This window comes from Staurois parvus, unplaced genomic scaffold, assembly GCF_062004578.1.
Source record: "Staurois parvus isolate SC_StPar_1 unplaced genomic scaffold, SC_StPar_1.0 ptg000779l, whole genome shotgun sequence".
NCBI lineage: Eukaryota > Metazoa > Chordata > Amphibia > Anura > Ranidae > Staurois > Staurois parvus.
In genome coordinates this window covers 3,708,603-3,727,901 of record NW_028318575.1, presented here as the reverse complement: position 1 = coordinate 3,727,901, position 19,299 = coordinate 3,708,603, and the positions used below count along the sequence as shown (strand labels likewise).

The following is a 19,299-nucleotide window of genomic DNA, read 5'->3' as shown; positions in this document are numbered from 1 at the left end:
ATAAACTATGGACAATATGAAATATGGATAACCTGATTTTTTTCTATGTCCTCTTGGCTAGAACTTTGCAAGCTGCACAGCCCAGAGGTCGTAAACATTCCACACCTTCACCTAAGTTGGCCTAAACTGTGGACAATGTAAAATATGGATAATGCAGGTAACAGATTTTCAAGTATTAATGCATGCAAAATTTTTAACTGACAATTTTTGGGTCTTTGCATTAAAAAAAAATCCTTAATTCTGCTTTAAATGTCTACGTGACACTTCTAGCACAAGACACCATCCCTTATGAAAGAGGCATTTTCTATGGCAATACTAGTTAAGTGCATATCATGCTGCACTAATATAGTGCAATTCTTGCCTTACATACAGCAAAAAAAATGATGTAGGCAACATTAGGAGAGTTAGAGAAAGTAAAAACATGGTCCAATTTACAAGTGGGTACTTGGTCAGAGATAATATAAAATACTGCATTACAGGACACTTTTATTGATGTGTACCGTGGCATAGGAGAGTGACCGGAATTGTGGTCCCATGTTGAAGTCGGGTGGAATATGTATTTTGTAAACTATTTGAATACTGAATGTCTTTATATTGTATTATATACAGCAAACCTCATTATTTCCAAGGACAGGCGGGAGATTATCATTTGTTCGGTCGGCCAGCGGCGGATCACACGGCTTAAGTTCATGAGTATTGGTTGGAGAAGGGTTAGGGTGCCCGGTTTAGTTTTATTTTTGGGTCTGTTTGTGTTTACAATTACAGTGACATGGTTTTCACTTCACAATCGAGTCCTCGAGTTCAAGACCGTCCAATGAAGTAGCAGTGAGAACTGTGCTTTAGCTTCCGCCATATTACTGACCGTTACTTTATAAATCAATGTATTCTTTCCTTTTTCCTTAAAGACGTCCCTTTCTTCTCTGAACATTGACTCTTTGTCCCTGTCTGGTCATTTCTGATATACAAGAGATGGAATGTATATTTTGCTTTTGCAGGTTTTTCACAATAATTTTTATTTTTTTTACATGTCCGCATCTCCGTCATAAGCCAGGGTTAGCGGTTTTAGGCGGTTGTTTTGCCTTCTTGGTGGTTTCTTTGGCTTCTTACTGCAAAAAAAAAGAAGAAAAATTAATTTAACAATGAAACATTATTTTATTAAGGCTTCATGAACACTGGCATATTAGGGCTCATTCATACGTGCAGAAAAAATGCGCTTAGAGGAGTACAACATATATAAAGAAATGAGATGTGTGTAACAACATCATAAATCCAAATACAATTGAAAAAATAAAAATGCAATACTAGTTCAACACTAGTATTATGTGTTTGTGAATGCAGCTGTGGGAGTTTTGATTTTGATTCTTGTATGATGCTGAGCACCAAGCACAGTTTTTCTACCTTTTAGTTAACTTGGATTACTGGTCATCATTGCAAAATTCAGAGTATTATTTCCTATACCTAAACGGGCACGAGCAAAGAGTAAATAATTCTACATAGGTGGGTACAAGACATGAGGAAGAGGAGGGAAGGAAGAGGAAGAAAAAAGAAGGAAGGAAGAGGAAGAAAAAAGAAGGAAGGAAGAAAAAGAAGGAAGGAAGGAAGGAAGGAAGGAAGGAAGAAAAAGAAGGAAGGAAGGAAGGAAGGAAGGAAGGAAGGAAGGAAGGAAAGAAGGAGGGAAGGAGGGAAGGAAGGAAGGAAGGAGGGAAGGAAGGAAGGAAGGAAGGAAGGAAGGAAGGAAGGAAGGAAGGAAGGAAGGAAGGTAGAAGAAGAAAAAAGGAAGGAAGGTAGAAGAAGAAAAAAGAAAGGAAGGAAGAAGAAAAAAGTAGAAGAGAGAAACAGAAGAAGAAAGAGGAAGGAAGAAGAAAGGAAGAAGAAAAGAGAAGAGAGAAGAAAAAAGAAAGGAAGGAAGAAGAAGGAAGAAAGAAGAAAGGAAGGAAGAAGAAGGAAGAAAGAAGAAGGAAGACGAAACAAGAAAGAAGAAAGTAGGAAGAGGAAAAAAGAAAGGGAGAAAAAAGGAGAAGAGAAAGGAAGAAAGAAGAAAAATAAAGGAAGAAAGAAGAAGAAAGGAAGAAAGAAGAAGAAAGGAAGAAAGAATAAAGAAGAAGAAGAAAAAGAAGACATAAAATAATAATAAAAATATTAGCCTTATTCTAAACATGCTATGAGCAACATCTTTCATTTAGTTATTTTTTTCTTTTCAATACTTTTCTAAAAGTAAAACCCTCTAAAAAGTCTTATTTTGTATTTTTTATTCTTTTTGTTTTTTTGCATTGTTTTTACTGATGATTGGTGCAGTACCCAATTATAGCCAGCTGGTGGCACTGTTGTAAAGGTTGATTACAGAATATAGTTTCCTTTCTTAGATACAAAGCCGAGTAGAATGAGCGAACATACATTTGGCTTTTATAGGTTTTCTGTTCTAGCTGAAAAATTTAAAAGAATCATTTAATTAAAGAAATATAAAGAATTCAATTTCTGACCCATTTCTGAAAATGTTAAGTGCCTGGCTGCCTCTGCTGTCAAAATATTCCCTCCTAGATTGTAAGCTCCAAGGATCAGGGCCCTCCTATCCCTCTTGTATTGAGCTGTATTGTTGCTGTATTGTCTCCCTTTATATTGTAAAGCGCTGAGCAAACTGTTGGCGCTATATAAATCATGTATAATAATAATAATGATCATAATAATATTCTGAGACTCTGGCCTGAAAGAAGCATTAACTACTCCTGGCCTACATATTATCATTATTATTATAAATGATTTATATAGCACCAACAGTTTGTGCAGCGCTGTACAATATAAAGGGAGACATTACAGTCAGAATACAAGAAGGCTAGGAAGGCCCTGCTCATAAGAGCTTACAATCTAATAGGGTGGTACAGTATATATGCAGTTGTTCCAGGTCAGGGGTTTAGAAATGATTGAAACCTCTGGACTGGCATAACACCCAAGTAGCTAATTTACCGCTTGCTGTCCGCCAACAGCAGTCGTACTGCGAGCGGGCAGCAGCTCCAGGCCAAGCGACATACCTGTACGTGTCCCCTGCAGACCCATGCTGTGCCCAACAGGTTTGCCAGCTGATTTTGGCTGAAATCAGCTAATCAACTTTGGCCAATCACACACAGAGTTCTGTGTTTACAAAAACAAGGAACTCTGTTGAACAGCGATCTGGCTGTTTCTTCTCTCTGCAAACCAGGGAGAAAAAAAACAGCCAGATAGTATAGTAAAAGCAGCACACAGTACACGCTGTTAAGCACACAGTTAACCCCTTTATTACCCCTCGATGTTGACCCGAAACAGTAGCACAGTGACATTGTACAGTATTATATCTGATCAATGTATTTGTGTTGCTAGCCAGCCAGTGTCTGTCAGCGCCAGATTGCCCGCCACACTATCACAGGCATGCTATAAGTCGCTGACCACCGCCATTACTAGTATAGCATCATAGCTGTGTAAATTCCTAATTGGCCTAAATTTATGAAGAAATTTGATTTTCTTGGATATTTTTATAACAGAAAATATAGGGTTTTCTTAAAATGTTTTGGTCCTTCTTTCATGTACTGTATATAATAAAACGCAGCTACACTTGCTGCCAAAGGTCGGAGTGGCGGCCATCTTGGTACCCTTATTTTATACCATTTACTTTAATTCCACATGGATTGTTTTACCAATTTCTGCAATAAAGTACTGCACTACATACCATTTCTGGGCTCCTGTGGTGAGCTATTTTTCCTAGGAGAGGGCCCACCTCCAGTTTGCATTGTGACGGGAGCAGGGGCGGACTGACAACTTATGGGGCCCCCGGGCAATTGGGGATCATGGGGCCCCTGTGTCCTTGCCCAAATTCAAAAAAGCCTATGAAAAAGGTACCAGGGGCATCTCATGGGGCCCCCTACTGACCCCGGGCCCTCGTGCCCGAGTTTCCAAATGGTCAGTCCGCCCCTGGACGGGAGTCACTTGGGTGGGGGGCCCATTCAACACAGCTCACTTTGGAGAGGTGGGGAGACCCTGTCTCAGCTCGCCATATCCCTCTTATAAGTCACCCTGTGCCTGTTAGGGGTACAGGGTGATCTGTCCTAATATTGGGGTGGGGGGTGGCTGATTGTTTAATGCCATGTGGTTACATCCCATTGTTCTATTGTGTGTCTTGCTTGGGAGCAAACTATTATGGGATGTAGGTGTTTATGTGTATTAGCTTAGTGGGGGGTGTCTCCAGCAGCCCTCCCTCCTGATGGGACTGTCTGCTGGTGTGAAGTTTGAATACCTGTGTGTCTCTTGTTGCTAAGTGTAGATTGCCCCACCCTGTGTCCTTATACAGGGAGGGGGGACTGTCCCCTGAGTGTATAAAAAGCCAGTTTGAGTTTCAAATAAAGAGTTCCTTGTTCAGCCAGACTGGTGTCGTCTAGTCTTGTTTGGTTGGCTGTGGTGTCTGTTGTTTGTGTTCGGAGGGGGAAGCAGTATTATAATGGAAGTACCCAAGTGCAGTCTGGGGCTGGTTCCATTACATCCATGTTAGAGGCTTCTGGCTGTTTCCTATGTCCTGATGTGATGTGCATACATGCTGGCAGAGGTGGTGGATTTCCTCACTGGACCATTTCACAGTTTTACCCTTCACCGTAATTACTGTGCCTTGTAGTTCCATGGACACTATTCATTGTTTAGATATGGACTTTATTTATTTTCACTTTATACGTTGCACTTGACTGTTCCACAATATTTATTATTTAATTAATTATTTACTCAGCACTGCACTTTATACCACAATAAAAAAAAAAACTCAGTGGTGATTAAATACCACCAATAGATAGCTCTCCGTGTGTGAAAGAAATTATATTTATTTGGGTACAGTGTTGCATGACCGCTCAATTGTCAGTTAAATTAGCGCAGTGCTGAATAGCAGAAGATGGCCCGATCATGAAGGGGATAAAACCTTCTGAAGTTGCATGCTAGTCTCATATTGAAAACAAAAAAGGTAATAAATTTATGAGGATTATAAGAATACAACTTCAGAAGTGATGTCATGTATCGTAATATATTCTTTCATTTCTTAGCATGCGTGATCTTGGTCGCTCCATTGTTTTATGGACAAATACTGTAAATACTGTATTGATTAAACTAAAATCGTTTTGTTCTGGTATTATAGAAAGAAAAAGTGTCATGCTTGTCCCCTGTTGTGATGGGCTTTTGAAAGCTGTGTACTAACCAGGGGTGGACTGACCATTTGGAAACTAGGGCACTGCCCGAGGGCCTGGGGACAGTAGGGAACCCCATGAGATGTCCCTGGTACCTTTTTCATAGGCTTTTTTGAATTTGGGCAAGGGCACAGGGGCCCCATGATCCCCTATTGCCCGGGGCCCCATGAGTTGTCAGTCCGCCCCTGGTACTAACATTCAGATTATCGGTTGATCGCTTTGAAAGCGGTATTTTTCCTCATGTGTATTTTCTCATCGTGTTTATTAAGTTTTAGGCTAAAGGGGAAGCAGTTGGGGAGGGGCAGTAAAAATGTGGCTCAATTGCAGAGTTTTACTGCCCTTCAACTGTTAGTGTGAATGAGCCCTTAGACATCTTTCCCATGAGCAGACCGATCCAGTCTGCCTGTTTGTTTTTCAAGCAGACCTGACCAGATGCCCCATTGTTCTCTATGGAGCAGCGGGTGTAAATGGACATGTGTACACTTGCACCCGCCTGCATCCGATCCGAACCTGTCCATGGGGATCCTTTCCCCATCCATCTGGTTGATCGGATGATAGTTGTATGGAAACGGAGAGGCAGTCCGTTTCCAGCTGGCAGCCCATAGAGGACAGTGGCCTGTGTCCGTGTCTGCTGTGCATAAGCAGAGCGGACACGGACCGGTCATCCACTTGCTCGGCAGGGTTCAGTGGGCAGATTCCCCTCTGAGCACTGAGGGGCGGACTGAGGGCCCGGGGTCAGTAGGGGGCCCCACGAGATGCCCCTGGTACCTTTTATCATAGGCTTTTTTTGAGTTTGGGCAAGGACACAGGGGCCCCATGATCCCCTATTGCCCGGGGGCCCCATGAGTTGTCAGTCCACCCCTGGCCCCATCTCAAAGGGGCCTTACACTCAATAGCAAGCAAAAAAAAAAAAAAAAAACCACAGACATTGCAACATTGTAAAAGATAAACACAATTTGGATAAAAAAGAAATAATGTATATAATAAAAAAAATCAGACTTGCCAGGCCAGATAGATCATTGAAACCACAAATAAGAGCAACACGAAGGCCCCTGCCGCTACCCCGTAGACCCAGGTCTTCAGCTTCCCATCTAGAGAGATCGAATATAAGGTTTTGGTTAGTACAAGGATTTTGTTATCTCAATATCAAAGGACACACAAAGCATAACCACTACATAAATAAGTACATTGCTAAGTTTTGAATGCCGCAGACTAAAGCCGGCCATTTGTGGATCGAAATTTGGCCGGTTCAGCAGAGACTGACCACATTTCGATGCATGCGTGGGCAGGGAGGTTGCACCAATTGACTTCTGTACAACCACCCTGTCCCCACTTGATCAGCGCTGCTGGCTATAGCAGGCAGCACTAATCAGTGTAGTCTGATGGTGGGAAGGATTCTGCCATCCATAGTGAATTGCAACGTCCACTGGATTTTAAAACTCCTAGCCAGGTGCTCAAGCTGAACAGGCTTCCATCTACCTCCAGCACTCCAGTGTAACAGCAGAAACGGACTAACTTTATTGTAAGACGATAAAACCTCCAACGCGTTTCAGCCGTTAGATTTTAACCACTTGCCCTCCAGAGGATTTCCCCCCCCCCCCATTCCTGACCAGGCCATTTTTTGCGTTACTTTAACTGACAATTGCACGGTCATGCAACTCTGCACCCAAATGCGCCCTTTTTTCCCCACAAATAGAGCTTTCTTTTGCTGGTATTTGATCACCTGTACTTTTTTCATTTTTTTGCGCTATAAACAAAAAAAGACCGACAATTTTGAGAAAAAAAAATATATTTTTGACTTTTTGCTATTAAACATGTCCAATTAAAAAATTTAAAAAATCAAATTTTCATCATAAATTTAGGCCAAAATGTATTCTGCTAAAAATCCCAATACGTGTAAATGAATTGGTTTAAGTGAAAGTTATAGTGTTTACAAATGGCGGTATATATACTGGAATTTGTACATTTATTTTTACTAGTAATGGCGGCGATCAGCGACTTACAGCAGGACTGCGGCAGGTATTCTGACACTGGGGGGGAAACTGACTTGGTGTCACTGACATCCCCAGTGACACCAATACAGCGATCAGTGGTAATAAAAAGCACTGACAGTGTACTAATGGCACTGGGCAGGAAGGGGTTAACATATGGGGTGATCAAAGGGTTAACTGTGTGCTGTTTTACTAGGGGCTGTGTGTGTGCTTTCCACTATAAGCACACTGCTTTGTGTTAGTCTGCTATGCAGAGCCATACAAAGCAGTGTGCAGGAGCACAGGGAAGAGATCTGTACACAGGGCTCTCCCCTGTCAGAGATACTCAGATACTTGACCATCACTGGGTGCCAGCATGTAATCACCAGCCAGGACCCGGTGCTTGACAGTCGAGGTCGTGAATGGTGGCGCGGGTAGGGTGCATGCGCGCCCCCTACCTGGAATGGCAAAATCACACATATATATATATATATATATATATATATATATATATATATATACACACACACACACATGATTTTGCTGACCTGTGCCGTCCTGCAGCAGTATTTCTGCTATAGGGTGGTGCGGAACCGGTTAATCAGCCATGACAGTTGAAACGCGTTGGATGTTTTTTTTTCAGCTGTATTTTATTGTCTATTAAAGGAAGTCCCTTCCTGCTCCTATAATGGAGTACCGGCTTTTTCTTGCATGTATCCACATCGATTGTGTGGATGGGGAAATCAAGTCAGTCTTTTCTTTCAACTTACTGCTTGAACGAAAACAAAATGACTCATCTATGGGCAGCTTTACACATTATATATATTGAAAGCACCTGTAGCAAGCCATGGACATCAGACCCCCCTGCTCCCCCCAAAAAAAAGAGTCTTTTAAGAATGAAGGCAACACGTTTTGAGGGTTATATGAGAGTCTACCATCATCAGGGCTAGAATACAGAAAAAAAAATGTACCATTCTTGGGGTTGGCCCCCCACTTTTTTTATGTTTAGATCAGAGGTCTCCAAACTACTCCCCATGGGCCACATCAGGCTACAAAATGATATCTGGGTCTTGGCAACGGTCAACGTCTTCAGCGTGCAAGGATTGAGGATCCAGGCCACAGAGGCTGCCTATGGTCTCTGCTTCTCCCACTGGCCACCTACCTGAACCAAAAGGCTGCAGGAACCACGTCCTCCCACCATAGCCGGACTGACTGCTCGATGGCTGGGTGGGGTTGATGGCTCGACTGGTTTTTACATCCCCTTTCTTGTCATCGGAGGTGGGCATAATCACTACAGGGATGAGGGTGCACTGATCGAGGGTCCCATCTGAAGACATCACCTCCGTGTAACCGTCTTCACAGCCGCAGGATCTCGTCTACGAAAAGAGAGAGGCAAGTTCAATCTTCAGAATGTGTGTTCAATGGCTGCTACTGAATCCACTCCATTATGTTACTAGAAGGGTAATGATATTATTAGTATCGCTGCTAATTATAGTAAGAACATTGTGCGCTATAAATAGAATCTCTCACCTTGTGCTGCAATATCAGGACACTCATCGACACCCCAGGAGCGAACAAGTGAGATGTGATACAGATTTGTCTGACAGCTTGTTTCCCTGAGTCTATTCATGCCCTGATAACTATTCCAAGCCAGGGGCAGACTGACCATTTGGAAACTCGGGCACTGCCTGAGGGCCCAGGGTCAGTTGGGGGACCCATGAGATGCCCCTGGTACCTTTTTCATAGGCTTTTTTGAGTTTGGGCAAGGACACAGGGGCCCCATGATCCCCTATTGCCCGGGGGCCCCATGAGTTGTCAGTCCGCCCCTGTTCCAAGCCCTGATGAAGGCGTGCCTAGGCCCCCCCAATGTGTTGGCTTTTCTATGAGATCGTATGATGAATCCATAGAAAGGACGGTACTTCCATTTAATGAGAAGCATCCCTTGTGCTGGTGGCTGCTGTCTTAGTTGAAATCTTCCATCATGCCCTCCACACCTCGGACACCCCTGCAGCAGTAAATATTCGGTGCTGAAAGGGTTAATACAGCCGCTCATCAAGAGTGCGCACCCTGCCCACCCTTTCTGGCACCCTCCTCTATTCACAGAAGCCAAACTATAGCTTCTATAAATGAAAAGAGCTTTATGAATGGAGAATGGGTGGATGAATGAATTGTCAGACTCCTCCATTCATTGAGCACTTTTCATTTAGGGAAGCTACAGTAAAAAAAGAAAAAAAAAGAAAAGTAATTTGCAGTTTTCAAGAGTGCCCACTAAGCCCGCCCTTTCCTCCCCCTCCTCCATTCATAGAAACTGAATGGAGGAGGCAGACCTTTCATTCATCCACCTATCCTATATTCATAAAGTGCTTTCCATTGAAGCTATGGTACAGCCCACTAAGCCAGCCCTTTCCTCCCCTCCTCCATTCATAGAAACTGTGCTATAGCTTCTATCAATGAAAAGCACTTAATGAATGGAGGTGGGGGGAGGTCTGCCTCCTCTATTCGTTGAGCACTTTTCACTGACAGAAGCAATAGCTACAGTTTAGAAGGGTCCTTGGCACTCATTAAGAGTGTCAACCATGCCCGCCCTTTCTGCCCCCCTACTCTATTCATAGAAGCTGTACCATAGCTTCAATGGAAAGCACTAAATGAATATAGGATAAGTGGATGAATGAAAGGTCTTCCTCCTCCATTCACTGAGTACTTTTCATTGATGGAAGCTATAGCTACAGTATAGACCTGTCATTGGCACTCATTAAGAGTGCCAACTATGCCCGCCCTTTCTGCCCCCGCCCCATCTCCATTCATAGAAGCTGTACCATAGCTTCAGTGGAAAGCATTTTATGAATATAGGATAGGTGGGTGAATTAAAGGTCTGCCTCCTCCATTCACTGAGCACTCTTCATTGAAGGACGCTATATTATCTATTTATTACAGGTACTTATATAGCACCATCAATTTACGCAGCGCTTTACATATATAAAATATAAAATGACTTCTTCATCACGACCAACAACGCCACCATCAGACCCTTCCCTCAAGCCAGAGTACTAGGTGTCATCCTAGACTCCAATCTGTCTGTCCAGCCCCAGGTCCAATCACTGACAAACTCATGTAGACTCCACCTCCTCAACATCTCCAAGATACGTCCATTCCTAACCCCGGAAACCACTAAGCAACTTATCCACTCCCTTGTTATATCTCGCCTCAACTATTGTAACTCCCTCCTCACCAGCTTACCTCACCACAGGCTATCCCCTCTTCAGTCTATCCTGAATACTGCGGCCACCTTACTAACCGCTCCGTATCCGCCACCCCCCTCTGCCAATCCCTCCTCTGGCTTCCGATTGCCCAACAGATAACATTCAAAATGCTAACATTGACGTATAAAGCTGTTCATAATACTGCCCCAAACTACATCACCGATCTGATATCCAAATACCACCCAAAACGCACTCTCCGTTCCTCACAAGACCTCCTTCTCTCTAGTTCCCTGATCTCCTCCTCCCATGCCCATCTCCAGGACTTCCCCAGGGCTTCCCCCATCCTCTGGAACTCCCTACCCCAATCCATCAGACTATCACCTACTCTCCTCACCTTTCGGCGCACCCTGAAAACCCACCTCTTCAGGGAAGCCTACCCCACCCTCAGCTAATTACTCCTCCACTCTTCCTATCACTCCATCCCCCACAGCTATTTCCTCCTATACTACTATCCCCTCCCTCCTAGATTGTAAGCTCCAAGGAGCAGGGCGCTCGAACCCCTCATGTATTGAATCGTATTGTTACTGTATTGTCTCCAATTATAATGTACAGCGCTGAGCAAACTGTTGGCGCTATATAAATCCTGTATAATAATAATATATATTGTACATTCACATCAGTCCCTAACCCTCAAGGGGTGTACAATCTAAGGTCCCTAACTCACATTCATACATACACATACTAGGGACAATTTAGACAGGAGACAATTACCTACCAGCATGTCTTTGGAGTGTTGGAGGAAACCATAGTCCCTGGAGGAAACCCACGCAGGCACAGGGAGAACATGCAAACTCCAGGAAGGTGGTGCCGTGGTTGGGTACAGCATCTTTGAATGGAGGAGGGGAGTGGAAAGGGCAGGCAGTGTCAGTACTCTTGGTGAGTGCCTACAACAGGTCCAGTAACCGTAGTAAAGTGGATGGAACCCGCTGCGGGGTGGGGCACAGGATGGAAGATTTCAACTAGGACAGCCGGCAGCAGCACAAGGCACACTTCTCCTTCAATGTAAGTCATGTCCCTTGTGCTGATTTTTTTTTTAAATATTACTAAACTTAAGCTTTAATGCTACTTGGACTCTTCCATCATTTGGTTTGGCACTCCTCTGTGTCACATTGTGGGGACCCTTTTTTTTGGGGGGGGCGTGGGTTAAAACCTCTGTCAAGTTTTACTGGGGCAATCCTCTTCACTTTCTTTGCCATTCCTGGAACAAGAAGTGAAAGCAAATCTTTTCACTAACAGCAATAAAAAATAGGGAGCCAAACAAAAGGTCTGAGAGTCAAAAAGCTTTTAATATTGATATTCGCTCACAAGGAGACAATACAGGACATCCAACGCGTTCTGGGGATTCTACAAATGTTCCCCTTCTTCAAAGCTTGAATGTGATGGAGAGATTGAAGGACTCTAAAGTGCCATCATCCCCAAGATTTTATTGTTTGTTGCATTAAAACAACTGTATGAATGGAGGATGGACAGATGAAGGGCAGCACAGTGGCTAAATGATTAGCACTTCCGCCTGGCAGTACTAGGGTTGATGGTTCGAATCCCAACCACGGCACCACCTGCCTGGAGTTTGCATGTTCTCCCTGTGCCTGCGTGGGTTTCCTCCGGTTTGCTCCCACACTCCAAAGACATGCTGGTAATATAATTGGCTCCTGTCTAAACTGTCTAGTATGTGTATGTATGAATGTGAGTTAGGGACCTTAGATTGTACACCCCTTGAGGGTCAGGGACTGATGTGAATGTACAATATATATGTAAAGCGTAAATTGACAGCAGTATATAAGTACCTGCAATAAATAAATGAATGAATGAAGGAAAGGCCCTCCTCTGTTCATTGAGCACTCTTCATTGATGGAAGCTATAGTACAGCTTCTATGAATGGAGGTGCTTTTATCAGTGAAAATCCCTCTATGAATGGAAGACACCAAGATGAATAAAAGGTGTGCCTCCTCCATTCATAGAGCACTTTTTATTAAAGGAAACTATAGCTATATTACAGACCTGTTATTGGCACTCATCAAGAAACCCCACTATGGTCACCCTTCCCGCCCCGCTCCTCTATTCATAGAAGCCATACTATAGCTTTCACCAGTGAAAAGAGCTCTATGAATGGACAACAGGAGGATGAAGGAGCTCTGCCTCCTTCAATCATAAAAAATGTTTTCATGAAAGCTATAGTACAGATTCTATGAATAGAGGAGCTTTCATTAGTGAAAAAAACTCCATGAATGGAAGACACATAGATGAATGAAAGGTGTGCCTCCCCCATTCATAGAGCACTTTTTATTAAAGAAAGCTATAGCTACAGTATAGGTCAGTTATTGGCACTCATCAATAAACCTCACTATGATCGCCCTTCCCGCCCCTCTCGTCTATTCATAGAAGCCATACTATAGCTTTCACCAGTGTAAAGTGCTCTATGGAAGGAGAACAGGAGGATGAATAAAAGGTCTGCCTCCTCCAATCATAAAACAAAAAACTTTTCATGAATGGAAGATATAGTACAGCTTCTATGAACAGAGGAGCTTTCAACAGTGAAAAGCACTCTATGAATGGAGGATGGTCAGATGAAAGAAAGGCCCTCCTCCTCTATTCATTGAGCACTCTTCATTGATGGAAGCTATAGTACAGCTTCTATGAATGGAGGAGCTTTAATCAGTGAAAAGCCCTCTATGAATGGAAGACACATAGATGAATGAAAGGTGTGCCTCCTCCATTCATAGAGCACTTTTTATTAAAGGAAGCTATAGCTACAGTATAGACCTGTTTATTGGCACTCATCAATAAACCCCACTATGGTCACCCTTCTCGCCCCTCTCCTCTATTCATAGAAGCCATACTATAGCTTTCACCAGTGAAAAGTGCTCTATGAATGGACAACAGGAGGATTAATGAAAGGTCTGCCTCCTCCAATCATAAAAAATGTTTTCATGAATGAAAGATATAGTACAGCTTCTATGAACAGAGGAGCTTTCATCAGTGAAAAAAAACTCCATGAATGGAAGACACATAGATAATTAAAAGGTCTGCCTCCCCCATTCATAGAGCACTTTTTATTAAAAGGAAGCTATAGCTACAGTATAGGTAAGTTATTGGCACTCGTCAATAAACCCCACAATGATCGCCCTTCCCGTCCCTCTCCTCTATTCATAGAAGCCATACTATAGCTTTCACCAGTGAAAAGTGCTCTATGGAAGGAGAACAGGAGGATGAATAAAAGGTCTGCCTCCTCCAATCACAAAAGAAAAAACTTTTCATGAATGGAAGATATAGTACAGCTTCTATGAACAGAGGAGCTTTCATTAGTGAAAAGCACTCTATGAATGGAAGACACACAGATGAATGAAAGGTGTGCCTCCTCCATTCATAGAGCACTTTTATTAAAGGAAGCTATAGCTACAGTATAGACCTGTTATTGACACTCATCAAGAAACCCCACTATGGTCACCCTTCCCGCCCCTCTCCTCTATTCATAGAAGCCATACTATAGCTTTCACCAGTGAAAAGTGCTCTATGAATGGACAACAGGAGGATTAATGAAAGGTGTGCCTCCTCCAATCGTAAAAAACATTTTTATGAATGAAAGATATAGTACAGCTTCTATGAACAGTGGATCTTTCATTAGTGAAAACCACCCTATGAATGGAAGACACACAGATGAATGAAAGGTCTGCCTCCCCCATTCATAGAACACTTTTTATTGATGAAAGCTATAGCTACAGTATAGAAACCCCACTATGATTGCCCTCCCCCCCTCCTCTATTCACAGAAACCATACTATAGCTTCTATCAGTGAAACGTGTTCGATGAATGGACAACAGGAGGATGAATGAAAGATCTGCCTCCCCCATTCATAGAGCACTTTTTATTGATGAAAGCTATAGCTACAGAATAGAAACCCCACTATGATTGCCCTTCCCCCTCCTCTATTCATAGAAGCCATACTATAACTTCCATCAGTGAAAAGTGTTCGATGAATGGACAACAGGAGGATGAATGAAACGTCTGCCTCCTCCATTCATCAAAAAACATTTCATGAATGGAGGAGGGGGCAGGAAGGGTGAGCATAGTGGGCACTCTTGACAAGTACCAATGACAGGTCTATACTGTACCTATAACTTACATCAATGAAAAGCTCTTTATGAATGGAGGAGGTTGACCTTTCATTCATCCACCTGTCCGTATGGGTAGGTGGGCATCAGCATTGTCATGGCAATAAAAACCTGACAGGTGTTCTCTCTTTTCTCCACTGGATTTTATTGCATCCTGTACCTCTAATGGGGTATTTCTGCTTACTTCCTGTTCTGGGGACACAACAGGAAGTGAAGAAAAACTTCCCAAATGGGGATACAGTAAAAAAATTGGGGATTCCCCAAAACTACAACACGAGTTCTACTTGAACAGCAGAATGCAGACACTTCTAGCCATTAATCACTTACAGGGGCCCTTGCTGCATATGTTTCTCTGCCGTTATTATAATTGACTCATATTAATGACATTCCTTACATAGTTTAACGTTTTGTTTTTTTGCTTTTTAATTTCAGTTTTCATGACGTAAAAATGCAAACCTCACCGGGAGCTCCACAGACAGCAGGAGGCTAATAGGCAAAGTGATAAAACAACAGTGAAACTCGCAGTAAAGTAATTACACAACTTTGTACAAATGGAGACTTCAGCAGCGACAGAGACAAGCCATCGATCATACTTATAGGACAATTAGGAGGAAGTCGTTCTTCAGGCGGGCGCTCTCCGTGTTATGGATGAGGCGGGAAATGTAGTGGAACCGCTGCATAATGACATGTGATCTCCCCCCGATGGCGGCACTTACCTCCGTGCAGTAGGAGTGTGGCTGAGTGCATGGCGGAGTACACGTCCTTTCGCTTTCCGGTTTAAGGACTTCAAAACAACCTCCTGAAGGACAGAAACCATGAGAAAGGTATTTAAACTGGTTGTGAACCTCAGTCATGGAATGTGAACAAAGCTTATTCCTCTATAGTGTGTACTTGTCTCAATCCAGAGCACTAAGTGTCATTTCTTTCTGCTGCCTTGTTCCTTGCTATCAGCATGAGTCACTTTTGACAAGTTTTCCTGACACCAAGAGAAAAAAAGGTGACAAGGGAGGGAGCTCCAGCATACAGCCTGTGATTGACAGTCTCAGCTCTTGTGACCATAATATAGTAATAAAATAGTATAGTCTCAGCTCTGTTCCTGTGTGCTGTGTGAAGGGGGGGGTGTCCCTTCCCTCCAATCAACTCTGTTGATTGTGATTGTTGATTGTGTGGCTGAGTGCATGGCGGAGTACACGTCCTTTCGCTTTCTGGTTTAAGGACTTCAAAACAACCTCCTGAAGGACAGAAACCATGAGAAAGATATTTAAACTGGTTGTGAACCTCAGTCATGGAATGTGAACAAAGCTTATTCCTCTATAGTGTGTACTTTTCTCAATCCAGAGCACTAAGTGTCATTTCTTTCTGCTGTCTTGTTCCTTGCTATCAGCATGAGTCACTTTTGACAAGTTTTCCTGACACCAAGAGAAAAAAAGGTGACAAGGGAGGGAGCTCCAGCATACAGCCTGTGATTGACAGTCTCAGCTCTTGTGAACATAATATAGTAATAAAATAGTATAGTCTCAGCTCTGTTCCTGTGTGCTGTGTGAAGGGGGGGGGGGTGTCCCTTCCCTCCAATCAACTCTGTTGATTGTGATTGTTGATTGTGTGGCTGAGTGCATGGCGGGGTACACGTCCTTTGGCTTTCCGGTTTAAGGACTTCAAAACAACCTCCTGAAGGACAGAAACCATGAGAAAGATATTTAAACTGGTTGTGAACCTAAGTCATGGAATGTGAACAAAGCTTATCCCTCTATAGTGTGTACTTGTCTCAATCCAGAGCACTAAGTGTCATTTCTTTCTGCTGCCTTGTTCCTTGCTATCAGCATGAGTCACTTTGACAAGTTTTCCTGACACCAAGAGAAAAAAAGGTGACAGGGGAGGGAGCTCCAGCATACAGCCTGTGATTGACAGTCTCAGCTCTGTTCCTGTGTGCTGTATGAAGGGGGGTGTGTGCGTGAAGGGGGGGGGGGGGTGTCCCTTCCCTCCAATCAACTCTCACTGAGCTCTGCAGAGTGAAAGTTCAGTTGCCCACCCCCTGCTTTTCAGGGCTGAGAAATGCTGTGTAAATTCTGGACTTTGAACAGATGTAGAGGGGAGAGGGCTGAAGATAAGCAGGTACAACTTTTGTAGGATTTATTTCATCTCTGTGTATCACCTGAGGCCGGTCACTTCGCTGGGTATATGGAAGAGTTTACAAGCTAATCTAAGCTTGCACTCCTGATCTGCACATTGTTCATAGTCAATGAGCCAAAAAGTAGATGGAACTAGAGCAGTGTTTCTCAACCTTTTTTCAGTCAAGGCACCCTTTAAAATTATGGACAGTCCTGAGGCACCCTTTAAAATCATGGACAGTCCTGAGGCACCCTTTAAAATCATGGACAGTCCTGAGGCACCCTTTAAAATTATGGACAGTCCTGAGGCACCCTTTAAAATCATGGACAGTCTTGAGGCACCCTTTAAAATTATGGACAGTCCTGAGGCACCCTTTAAAATCATGGACAGTCCTGAGGCACCCTTTAAAATTATGGACAGTCTTGAGGCACCCTTTAAAATTATGGACAGTCCTGAGGCACCCCCCATTCTAAAATGTGAAAAACTATTCTAATAGTTTTATATAAAGCAGCAACATCCACACATGTAGGACACCCAACATTGGAGGTGATTTATTCTTCCAAAGCAAACACTCCTTTGCGCACAGGTACAGACTAGTATTCCAATGTTTCTCTTCTCCCTCAGTTTTTCTCCATCACTGAGCTAATGTGACCCCAGCACTGCTGGAGAGGGGCAGGGGAGGGTCAAACTAGGAAGCTGAGCAGGCAGCTGTCATCCTTCTTATCAACTGATGATGCCATTGGTTGTCAGGATGCAGGTGGCTATAAGGTTGTAATAGTGCCCAATGAAGACCTGTGGCTTTGTGTAACTAAACGGGAGGCTTGTTCCACCCGCTGGCTTGTATACAAGTTTTGGATGATTTTTAGACATTTTGCCCAAGGCACCCCTGAAGAAACCTCAAGGCACCCTGGTTGAGAAAGGCTGAACTAGAGGATCCTCACGATAGCCAGGCATCTTACATTTTCAGAATGAGAGGTCACCAAAAGAAGCCTATCACCATGCTACAAGTACTAATGTACCTCGTTTTTGCATTTTGTTAGGCCGGAAGCTTTTGTAAAACCCCCCAAACATTATACATTTTCTGAAGCAGACACCTTCAAGAATAAAATATTGCTATTCCCATTTTTTAGGTCACATGATATTAGCGCAATGGTTTATGAAACACAAAATTTCTGGTAAAGAATAAACTAAAGTAAACGACCCAATTTTTTTGGGTAGAATATAAAAGATGAGGTTACACCAAGTAAATAGATACCTAAGATGTCAAGCCCTAAAATTGTGAAACGGTGACAAACTTTGAACTTTAGGTGGCTTGTTAAAAATGGAAAGTGAGATTTAGAAACAATTAAATGATAAAAACATATTAACCTGTCACATTGAGCCTGTCCGATCTCTGGCACCAAACTGCCCGGGAAGATGCTTTCCATGGACCCGTTAACCAATTGTATTCAAAACATTGTCCGTCTGCGCAGGAAAAAAAAGACAGAGCAGGATGGGTTAGTAATGTTAATAGAGATTATTGATATGTAGGTACTATGTTGGATTTCATGGAACCTCCCCAATACTAAATAAATAATCACTTGGCAAATTCTACCCTAAAATTAGTAAAATTCCCACTACAATCACCCCTGAAGAAAAGTAACACTTTCACCCTTGAAAGCAGATAATAATAATAAATAATAATAATAAATCTTTTCCTTCACTTACACTCAAAATAAATAAATAACTTAAATAAACCAAAAATAAATTAAAATAATTCAAAATAATTGAATATCCAAAAAAAATGTCCAAAGTAATATCCGAAAAATAAAATCAAATAAATAATAGTCCACCAAAAGTATCTCAATCCAGCGTGTTCAACTTTCAATTCTCCATTCCGAACGTCGTGATACCTCGAAAAAAAATAAACTATAATAGTGTATTACCTTCTACCTCCCCAATACTGTGCTTCAAATTAGTGGCGTCCCTAGCGGGGTGTGGGCCACACTGGGTGACACCATAACAGGGGGTGCAGGAGCAGGATGCCATCACAGTGACAGCTGCCCCCACCCCGGTGTAGCAGTAAAATGAGTATCCCCTGAAGCAACTGCGCATGTGTTGGTTTCAGGCCGATCTGTGCTAAAGTCGGAGATCGGTTTCTTCAGCCTGAAACCAGCACATCCGCAGTTGCTTCAGGGGATACATATCTTCAAGGGATACTCATTTTACTGCTGCACCGGCACCGCTCCTTTCTCTTTGAAAGGGGTGACACCACTTGTTACCGCACCGAGTGACACCAACCCTAGGGATGCCTCTGCTTCAAATAAAGTCATATGAACATAGTTACAAATGTTTCCAAATCTTGGGACTAATAATTTTTGTTTTAGCTCCTTGAAATCTAATTGTTTGCCCATCACTGAACAACACCATGATCCTAACATGTACAAAAACGTATTGAAGCTGTCCTGGTACATTCAAACCCCACCCATGCAGAGCAAAGCCCAACCCACTAGGCTCAACAATAGGCCCAAATCATGACATTTTTCTACTGCTCACATTGTCTGGTTGGTTATGTTACATTATGTCCACTAATGGTCTTGAACTTTCCAAAATATACAGTACTCATAAATGTTACGGCTCCTTTAGGTAAACTACTAATTTATGTTGTCTTATATTTAGACTT

At 42.8% G+C, this 19,299-nt stretch overlaps 1 protein-coding gene across 1 annotated transcript in view; it reads right to left on the bottom strand.

Moving 5' to 3' along the window:
* Positions 1 to 469: 469 nt before the first annotated feature.
* Positions 470 to 19,299, bottom strand: part of THSD7A (thrombospondin type 1 domain containing 7A) — a 670,811-nt gene continuing 651,981 nt past the window's right edge. The window contains exons 27-31 of the mRNA XM_089654586.1: positions 18,006 to 18,101; positions 15,245 to 15,327; positions 8,322 to 8,535; positions 6,193 to 6,280; positions 470 to 1,106 (exon numbers count right to left, since the gene is read on the bottom strand). Coding sequence (XP_089510712.1) covers positions 1,022 to 1,106; positions 6,193 to 6,280; positions 8,322 to 8,535; positions 15,245 to 15,327; positions 18,006 to 18,101 — 566 coding nt within the window. The 3' untranslated portion in view covers positions 470 to 1,021. The remainder of the gene's footprint in view (positions 1,107 to 6,192; positions 6,281 to 8,321; positions 8,536 to 15,244; positions 15,328 to 18,005; positions 18,102 to 19,299) is intronic.